The 10,053-nt window shown below is 46.9% G+C and overlaps 2 protein-coding genes across 2 annotated transcripts; both read left to right on the forward strand.

The window, feature by feature from the left end:
- Window positions 1-1,077: 1,077 nt before the first annotated feature.
- On the forward strand, window positions 1,078-3,097 carry LOC100281723 (triacylglycerol lipase like protein). Its single transcript, NM_001154643.2, has one exon. The coding sequence runs from the start codon at window positions 1,220-1,222 to the stop codon at window positions 2,861-2,863; it is 1,644 nt and encodes a 547-aa protein (NP_001148115.2). The 5' UTR covers window positions 1,078-1,219; the 3' UTR covers window positions 2,864-3,097.
- Window positions 3,098-4,491: 1,394 nt separating this feature from the next.
- Window positions 4,492-8,971, forward strand: LOC100193367 (uncharacterized). The gene is made up of 8 exons (NM_001294165.2): window positions 4,492-4,737; window positions 4,852-5,021; window positions 6,157-6,231; window positions 6,441-6,531; window positions 6,630-6,681; window positions 7,411-7,514; window positions 7,600-7,676; window positions 8,491-8,971. The coding sequence occupies exons 1-8, from the start codon at window positions 4,569-4,571 to the stop codon at window positions 8,668-8,670; spliced, it is 918 nt and encodes a 305-aa protein (NP_001281094.2). The 5' UTR covers window positions 4,492-4,568; the 3' UTR covers window positions 8,671-8,971.
- The last annotated feature ends 1,082 nt before the right edge of the window (window positions 8,972-10,053 follow it).

Genomic DNA, 10,053 nt, shown 5'->3' on the forward strand with positions numbered 1-10,053 from the left:
CCTCCTCCTAATCGTATCCCAGTTCAAACTATAGTGCGGTTGCGTTTCAAAGCGTATCCTGGGCCAACGACCGGCACGCCCCCCGGTCCGTCCGCGGACGTACATACGGAAAACTAATAAAACTTGGCAACCAACTCCTCCTCCTCCTAGCAAGGATTTGGATTTCTTTTGAATCCTTTGACGTTCGTCTAAACCAAGGTAGCTAGGACCAGACCGACTTGTTCTTATTATATGGACACGATTTGTTTATTACGCGAAACGATCGGTACGGACGTTTAAGGATTGCTCGAACATGCGTGTCTGCGGCGGATGGGAGAGCTAGATCTGATCGGGCCATCACGTCGTCGATCCGGGAACAAAGCCGGAGGCTTGCTACTGGTAGCTGGGACAAACACGGTGGTTTGACCTGACAAGCCGATTAGCTGCCTGCCTTCCTGTTCCTACCTAGCTGCACTGCGATTAGAGAGTCAACGCTGCTTGCATCGGAGAACGGACGGACCCCCGGATGCGTGTGTGTGTGTGTGAATCCAGGCCCACGCGCGGTCCTCCGCTAGCTCTAAACATTTTACCGAGACCGGACCCGGACCAGATACCGTACGCGACTTTGGGTGCGCACCGCCATGTGGACACGCGCTCTCCTCGGCGAATACTAAACATTTTATCTGCTCCTGCTCGCGCATGCATGGAGCTGACGGAACTCGCTCGCCGAGTCAAGGCGGCGGCAAAGTCCAAGGCACCCGCCCGGCCCGCGCCGCGCACCGCGTAGGCGTGTAGCTAGCTTGCCGCGGCTGGCTGGCTGTCAGTGTCAGGGTCGTGGACTAGTCGGCAGGCAGCTGGCAGCCAGAGGCAGAGTCAGTTCGGGAATCGGGAGGATCGGCGGCAGGTGCCGCGCCCTGACCAGCAGAGCAGGGCTTCCCGCGCGAGTTGCGACCTTGTCTCGCGTGTCTGTGCCTCCCTCGGGGCCATGGAATCGCCACGTCCCAATCGCTCGCTAGTGGCAACCACTCCATTAAATAAATCACCCTCCGCCGTGGCCGCTTCCCATCCTCCACCCCGGTTATAAAAACCCGTCGCCCGCCGTGTCACCTCACATTTCGGAAGCTAGCTAGCTCTGCCCTCTGCTCGGGGCTCCTCCTTCCCAGTAACAACTAACAAGTCTACACACAGGGGACACCACAAGTACATCGCCACCGACGGAGGAGGAACAACAAGAACCCCGATGACAATTGCAGCCGCGGTGACCGCGCCCACGTCCGCGCCAGTGCACGTCGCGCCGCGCCACGCCAGCCCCGCGGTCCAGCCGCGCGCCGCGCCGCGCAGGGAGCCGTCGCCGCTCAACCCCAACGCGCCGGCGCAGGCGCTCCGCTCGGCCAGCCCCGGCGGCGGCGGGTCTTCCGCGGCCCCGGACGGCGCCAGGGCTCACATCGCCAACCTTGACAAGGTGCTCGGGAAGCCGCCGCAGGTGCCGAGGCCCGCGAGCCACGCCGCCGCGAGCAGGCAGGGCCAGGGCCAGGGCCAGGACGGCGAGCAGGAGCCGCTCAACGTCCGGCACGGCCTGCTCAACGCGCTCAACCTCTCCTTCTTCGTGCCCATGCCCGGGATGCGGGCGCGGACGGCCGCCGACGAGCACATGTCGCCGCGCAGCCTCATGCACATGCAGCAGCTCCTCTCCGCCGACTCCCCGCGGGCCTCCCCGCGGTGCACCATCGCGCCGCGCTGGCGCAGCCTCCACGGGGAGGGCGGCTGGGAGGGCCTGCTCGACCCGCTGGACTCCGACCTCCGCCGCGAGCTCCTCCGCTACGGCGACTTCGTGCAGGCCGCGTACCAGGCCTTCCACTCGCTGCCCACCGCGTCGGCGAGGCACCGCGGCCTCATGCTCCCCGACCGCTCCTACCGCCCCACGCGCAGCCTCTTCGCCACCTCCGCGCTGTCCATGCCGCCGTGGGCCAAGCGCCCCAACACGCCCGAGTGGCTCACGCAGCAGTCCAACTGGGTCGGCTACGTCGCCGTCTGCGAGTCGGAGCGGGAGGTCGCCCGCATGGGCCGCCGCGACATCGCCATCGTGCTGCGCGGCACCGCCACCTGCCTCGAGTGGGCCGAGAACCTCCGCGCCTCGCTCGTGCCCCTCGACGGCGGCGACAGCAGCGACGGCGCCGACACGCCGCCGCCGGAGCCAGAGCCCAAGGTGGCGCGGGGCTTCCTCAGCCTCTACAAGACGGCCGGGGACAAAGTCAGGAGCCTGTCCGAGGAGGTCATGGACGAGGTGCGCCGCCTCATGGACAAGTACAAGGGCGAGGAGCTCAGCATCACGGTCGTCGGCCACAGCCTCGGCGCCGCCCTGGCGCTCCTCGTGGCCGACGAGGTCGCCACCTCCATCCCCGACGCGCCCCCCGTCGCCGTCGTCTCCTTCGGGGGCCCCAAGGTGGGCAACGCCGCGTTCGTCGATAGGCTCGCCAGCAGCGGCAAGGTCAACGTCCTCCGCATCGTCAACGCCGGCGACGTGGTCACCAAGGTGCCCGGGGTGGCGCCGCGGCTGCCCAACAAGAAGGAGCAGTACCAGCACGTGGGCGCGGAGCTCCGGATCGACAGCAAGAACTCGCCGTGCCTCCGCCCGGATGCGGGGCCCGCCTGCCGCCACGACCTGGAGGCGTACCTGCACCTCATCGACGGCTTCACCGGGACGGGGCGCCCGTTTCGGCACGACGCGCGCCGCAGCGTCATCCGCCTCCTGCAGCTGCAGAGGGGCAACGTCAAGAAGGAGTACGTGAACCGGGCGCGCGAGCTCGGCGTCGACCCCGCCGCGCCGGCGGACGTCAGCCGGAGCATGGCGTACGGGAACTGCGCCGTCGCCAGCCCCTCGTGAGGGATCAAATTATTATTACGTCTCCTTCGGTGGACCGTCATGTAAATTTTGTAGGAGGGAAAGAAGAATTCTTTCGTTAGTTGCCGGTGCGATCCGGGAAAGATCTCCCGTCTTCCGTTTCGTTTCGTTTTGACATCGATGCATGTACAGGACCAAAAAAAAAAAACAGGCAAGCCGCAAGCGCAAGTGCGTGCGCAGCCCAATCAATAAGTGAAAGCGTGTCTTGATGTGTTCTTTGACGGGTGCCCCATTGTTTCTTTCCGAGAGAGACCGCCTACTCCATAAGTTGGATTTTTTCAACTCTTCGGAATGCTGATGTGAAAAAAAGAAGAGGAAGTAAGCTGTAAGTTTACAACTAGTTTATACAGGGAAGAAACTTTTTGAGAGAAGAAAAAATATAATAAAGCCGAGAAGATAAGGAAGGCAAGCCCATGGGGATGTAAAGAACCAACGTGGACGTCTAACTCATATATTTCCTTCAGTTCCGAATTAGAAGTCGTTTTAAACAAGATTTGAATTAAACTTATAAAATTTTGACTCCAAATAACCGTTTTATTATTTAGTTTTAAAATCTAATAGTCATATGTACCAATTTATATTAAAAAGTACTTATACAAAAATATAAATATATTAATAGTTCATGTGTATGTTAACAAAAAATGATAAAAACTATATTTTAGACACCGTGTTACTGTCCTAAACTACTTGTAATTTGGAACTGAAGGGAGTATGCTATAGCGCTTAACGGAGGTCTAGTCCAGTTGAAGTCCATCATGGATTTTAGAGCAGTCATAGATAAAATCGACGTCCATTACACATATACTATTTCCAATGACCCATATTTGCGTAGAGCCATAGAAAGATAAATCGATAAGCTCACCATTGTTAAAATTGAGAAACTCGATGGAACTGGATTGCTCAAAAAAAGTTGCAGTTGATGTGTTTGGCTACCTAGAGTTTAAAGTTAGAGCATGACAAACAAGGTATAATAATAAATAGATTTATTAGCAGACATATTTATAAATCACTACTACAAATTTCAGTTATTAATTTCTAGTACTAATATATTCAAACAAACTATTAGCAATCATCCTTTTCGAAACTTTTCGAAACAACTAACGCCCCGTTTGGATCACTAGAATTGAATTCCATTCTAATAATAGTAATTTAGACATATATTAATTAAGTTAATTCGCTTTTATATAAAATATATTTGTGTACTATTATTAGCAAGATGTCCTATATATTTATTTGCTACATTTTTACTATAGATGAATAGAACGAAGAGTGTCATCTAAGTTACAGAATAGAAACAAATTCTACTCATGCATAAAATTATTTCCTATCCTCTACCCTATGAATTTGAGATAGACTTATATCTGAACTTTGGAAAGTGATGGAATGCCAAATTCTAAACTAAATAAGTTACTTTATTGAGTGAATTTCAATTCCTTTAAAATGAAGGGATCCAAACGTCTCGTAATAGTAAACTAAATTGGACTATAGCGACTAGTTGACCAGATTGTACTAGTAAAATTCTCGTACAATATTACGATTTTTACTACGATGAAGTATAGAGTATAAAAAAGATATGTGTATTATGCATCCACCGGCCAGGGCTCAAAGACGTCCTTTCGCAGTTGGCACACATCAGAGTCCTACCAAGTGGCACCAAAGCTCGTTCTCCCGACCCCGACTGTCCCCAATGCGCAGTCCGCGAGGCCTCCTCACCGCCTCCGGCTACCTTGCGGGCCGGCACGCTCCGTCGCCCTCCGTGTCCACCACTGGCCACAACTCCCTACTCGCTCGCACCTTCCAAATCCTAGCCCAGCCGGAGTCCGTCCGTCTGCAGAAGCACCCGGCACCCAACTCCGGTCTGTGAACCTGCCATCTAGAAGCCACTGTCGTTTCTTAAAATTTTGATTGTTTTGGCAGCTGCTCTAAAAATTCCTCCTTTTGATTATTCTTTGACCTGGAACCCCGTTCAGGGATCTTAGAGCTGAGGCTGGAGCGGCCGGAAGTCAAGAACGCCATTAATTGGGATATGATGAGGATGCTGCGGAGCGCCATAGAGAAGATTCAGGCCGACACGACGGCGAAGGTCGTCCTTGTTGCGAGCTCCGTGCCGGGGGCTTTCTCTGCAGGCGCCGATCTCAAGGTCTGGACTATGCAGTTTGGTTTAGATGGGCTTAGCCGTTTGGATGTTGGGACACAATAAAATGAACATGACTTCGATTTCAGTAGAAGACAACCAAGAGTGGTTTAGGTGCATGTGCGTATTCCAGATTAGTTATTGATGATTAAAGAGCAGTTGTGCAATGCTATCAGCATAATAGACTGGTGAACTTTGAGTAATGCTGATATTGATGTTCGGAAATATTGTGTGCCATAGATTCAATTGTTAAAAGGAAAAGGAATGGTTGGAGTGCTGTGAAGTGGAGTGCGGAAAAGAAAGACTCGTGGCTAAAAAAGCCAGCACATAGAAGAGTCAGGTATCTTGAGGTGCGTCTAAGTATGTGTGACAAAATGATGGGACATGTTTCGATAGGCAATTTCTTTTGTAAAGAATGCTTGAAGGACAACTCTAGAAAATATAGAGTCTATGTTTAGTAGAGACTAGTGTGTGTGGCTCAAAGAGGAACAACCATGACCTCGTATATATGTTGAAATGCTACTATTCCATATTTGATTGCGTGATTGGCTGATTGCTCTAGATTTGACTGTATATAATTTTGGTATGCACTGAATAAAGTAATTTATATCAGGAACCAATGGAGATTAATCTAGAAATATTTACTTATTTGTTTCTTTGATGGCTGTTCTATTTCTGAAACTCTTAACTTTTAACAGTGACTAATTGCTTCTATGATTCTGATTATTTCCTATTTTTCTGAAACATTATGTTCCTTACAATTTAATCAGGGACACGTCCCACAGTCCCACCAAACTCAGGTTGGACGCTTTTTTTTATCTTTGAGAATTAATAATTTGTAGCATATTATCTTTTCTATTAGCAGCTATAAAGTGTGCTGTAAGCCTTTATTATGTAGTGAGTAGTGACATCAGAGTACTGCTAAAAGGATCATTTTTGCACACTCCGCTGTGACATTGATTTCTCAACCAATTTGTTTGACATATCATAAATTCATAATTAATACAGTAATACTTGCCTCCTTGTTTCTGTCCTTGTTTTGACCTTTATATCAGTTCAAGAATAAAAAACATCATATTCATTGTATAGTGGCTAATGAAATGACAAGGGCCGCATCTCAGAGCAATACTATTGTTAGCAGGAAAGGAGGCTAATGAGTTCTTCTGACGTTGGGGGGTATGCTAGATCCTTGAGGTCTACATTTTCGTCTTTTGAGGTCTGCACCTCGAACTCAAGTTTAATATACCCTTTTGCATGTGTAACATTAAATCAACAAAATAGGTAATGGTAAACATACAACTACAAGCATCTTTATACAAGTTGCCCCATGACTCATTTTTCCTTATCATTGGCCATAGTTATTTGATGTACATATCAGCATATGTTGTTCCAACACTGGTTACAAATCACAGTTTGTTTCAATAGGCACTTCCTATTCCAACAATTGCTGTCATTGAAGGAGCTGCCCTTGGTGGTGGGCTAGAACTGGCTTTGGCGTGCGATCTTCGAATATGTGGTGATGCCTTTATTCTAGAGTATTACAAAATTCTGTCCATCCTAAGGGATAACTACTGTTGTTTTGGATATTTAAATGCATACCTACACTCTGTGCAGGAGAAAATGCTGAACTTGGACTGCCAGAAACAAGCCTTGCTATTATACCTGGGTATGGAAATATATAACCTACACAAGCCACCCTGTGTTTTACTTTTATAGTTTTATATACGATTTTTGAAGAAAATGTCAAGATGCTCTAGAACAAAATAGCCTGAAAGACAGAAATACATAGGGAGTCCCCAGACTGGTGCAATTTTTGTCTTGAATTGTGACGTGATAAATCTAGCTGTAACTGGACGTGATTTCGCAGAAAATAATCTGCTGGCTTCAATAGGGGACAACTAACCATATCCTGAAATATAATGTTACTGCTCAGGAAGACTTAGCCAAAAGTATGCCTGAAGACTGACCTTGTAGTTAACGTAGATTTATTCACTGCTCAGGAAGACTTAGCCAAAAGTATGCCTGAAGACTGACCTTGTAGTTAATGTAGATTTATTCACTTCTTTGATGTGGCTAGCAAAAGTTTGAAATAAAGATTCAAGCATAAGGAACTTGTAGAAGTAAGCATCTACATCAACTTTAATTACCTTTCGAATAGTCGATTTGATATGTTGATGCTGAAAAGGTGAAACCAGCAAGCAGGACTTTACATGATGTGTTTACTTTTCTAGAATCAAAATTGACATTGGTTTTCTTTGTCATGATAGAACTTTCCCACTGCATGCTTTGACTATGGTAATTGTACATGCATTTTTTGATGTACTTAAATTAAAAGGTACACAGAACCTAACCAAAACTACCAGAGTAATCTGCTTCCATCTGCTGCACTATACAGAGCTGGTGGTACGCAACGCCTTCCTAGGATCATAGGGAGGTCCAGAGCAAAGGAACTGATATTCACTGGCCGCAGATGTGGTGCAGCTGAAGCTGTAACGATGGGTAATGCTAGCCTTGTTAGTTGTTACCTGTTTTTACCTACTTATTACTTACAGCAACAAATCGTAAATGTGTGTTTGTGTTTCAGGGTTAGCAAACTATTGTGTTCCAGCAGGAGAGGCTTACCAGAAGGCTCTTGACATTGCCTGTGAGATAACCCAGAAGGTAAGGATCATTATTAATCTGGTTTTTTTCAAAGGCAGGAACTTCTTCATGAGTTCACGCTTCCCATCTAAAATCTACATCTACAGTATATATCTGCAACAAAAAAAAGTTATGCACAGTTACAAAAAATAACAAGTTTCTGCCAGGATCAGTCAACTTGCGTGAACGAAATCATGCAGAATTAATAATAAGTGAAATAATAGAACTATTTGCAAAAGGAGGCAAGGGATGAATTCCCTTATCATTTTAACAGCCTGGGAGATATGGAAGCACAGGAATTCTTGTGTCTTTGAGAATTCAGAGCCTAACACACTCACTTTGATCACAAGGATTGTTGAGGAATGTCGGCTTTGGAGGTGGGCTGGGGCCTCCAAATTGCAAGACTTCCTGGTCTGGGTACGAGCTACGAATGTGTAGGTATTGATGGCCTATCCTTCTATGGTTTTGTATTCAAATGGTCTAGGTGTCACCGCTGTAACAGCCAAAGCCTTTTAGTTACTCAGTCCCTGGCTGTAGGGGTACAAGTCTTGTGGTTTTGGTTGTTTTTGGTCGTTTGATGTATGTGGTACTTTCCCTCTCTTTCTTCTTAATAAAATGACATGCAGATCTCCTATGTTGATCGAGAAAAAAGGTTATGCACAGGTACAAATAATAACAAGTTTCTGCCAGGATCAGTCAACTTGCATGAACGAATTCATGCAGAATTAATAATTAGTGAAATAATAGAACTATTTGCAAGGTTCATTTCAATGAGATCACTGGTCCAGTGGCGCTTTTTTTTAATACCCTCTTAACTTGGTTCTCGTTCTTCCAGGGTCCCATGGGGATAAGAATGGCAAAGAAGGCGATCAATGAGGGGGCAGAGGTTGCCGACATGTCCTCGGCGCTGGCTATCGAAGGGGAGTGCTACGAGCAGCTGCTTTACACGCAGGATCGCGTTGAGGCCCTAGCTGCATTTGCTGAGAAGAGGAAGCCTGTGTACACAGGAAAGTAGTAGTGTCAGAAAGGATGATAATCGTCTTGAGAGTCTGCTACAAGCAGAGATGGTGGCAATGGATACCCCAAATCCATACATCCAATAGCCGGGTGTGGAATAAATTCTTTATCATAGATACGTTAATGGGTACAATATTATACCCATCAGTAGACGGGTGCAAGATGGATGCGGGTATAGATATATATTAGCTATCTATGGGTAATTTTTACCCACCTCATCTATATATATAATCTACTCAATTAAGTACATATAAATATATATTAGCTAAAAATAAAATCAACTTACATATCTCTACAACACTAATTGTTTTCTTCTTTTATTCTCTCATATTTGATGATTTATAATTTTAAATACGTCATATGTTTATTATATTTATGTTATTCAGTATGTATTTAGCAGTATCTAATTGGTTACCTGACAGGTTTTGTTTTTTTTTAAGAATCAGGAGGGGGAGACCCCTACTGCGAATTTTATTAAAAAGCGAAAAGAAAAGGTTAGAACTTAGTCCTTTTACAAACAATAAAAAGAAAAGAATAAGAGAGCATTATTCCTATGTCTGCCACAGACTCAGCCAATTCGGGATAGAGGTGTCAAATTTCCCCCGCGCTCTGTGAATGATCAGTCGCATTTCTTTGCTGAATTCCTGCGTACAGCGATGCACTGAGGGATCTTTGTTTGAAAACAACTACTCGTTTCGGCTTTTCCAGATGCTCTAAGTCATGAGAATAATAATCTCCATAGAGAAGGGAACGTTAAGCTGGTGATTAAGGTTCGCTGATGCCTCCTCAGGATTAGGAATTCTGGGCGGAGTTATGCCAATTGAGTTCCAGCAGGCTTTCGCGAAGTTGCATCTGAGGAATAGATGATAGAGGGTCTCCTCTCTTTGCCAAAGGCAGTTTTCACAAGAATAAGAGTCCAGCTCCATGTTTCTCCTTCTCAGCATATTTCTGGTATTTAGCCTATTTTTGAGCCACAACCAGTAGAAGACTCTATGTTTAGGCTGACATTTGCTTTTCCAAACTAGTCTGTAGATAGGGTGAATCTGCATCCGGCCCATGGAAAATCTGTAAGCTTTTTGGGATGAGAATTTGTCCGACCCCCAAATGTACCTCCAACGGTCATGAGCATCATTCAGAACAATTTGCTCCCAAGATCCCTTCAACACCAGAAATTGATCATACGCTTGTTCAGAGATAGGCAAATGAAAAAACCATCAAACTGCTCCTGCTCCTTGGCCTCTTTAATAGTCAATTTTGTGTTTTTGACAAAGGAGAATAGCTCTAGAAAATTATGTCTCAGGATGCTCTGACTCCACTGATCATCCCAGAACGAAATTGATCTGCCATTACCAATAGCGGGAATAGCCAGTCCTTTGAAGTT

Source organism: Zea mays, chromosome 5 (genome assembly GCF_902167145.1).
Source record: "Zea mays cultivar B73 chromosome 5, Zm-B73-REFERENCE-NAM-5.0, whole genome shotgun sequence".
Taxonomy (NCBI): domain Eukaryota; kingdom Viridiplantae; phylum Streptophyta; class Magnoliopsida; order Poales; family Poaceae; genus Zea; species Zea mays.

Excerpts from the sequence above, each read along its gene's own strand:
- LOC100193367 (NM_001294165.2), top strand. The coding sequence starts at position 4,569 with ATGCGCAGTCCGCGAGGCCTCCTCACCGCCTCCGGCTACCTTGCGGGC. Across the intron at positions 6,232-6,440 it reads CTACATTTTCGTCTTTTGAG|GCACTTCCTATTCCAACAAT; the intron begins GTCTGCACCTCG and ends TTGTTTCAATAG. Across the intron at positions 7,515-7,599 it reads AGCTGAAGCTGTAACGATGG|GGTTAGCAAACTATTGTGTT; the intron begins GTAATGCTAGCC and ends TTTGTGTTTCAG.
- LOC100281723 (NM_001154643.2), top strand. The coding sequence starts at position 1,220 with ATGACAATTGCAGCCGCGGTGACCGCGCCCACGTCCGCGCCAGTGCAC.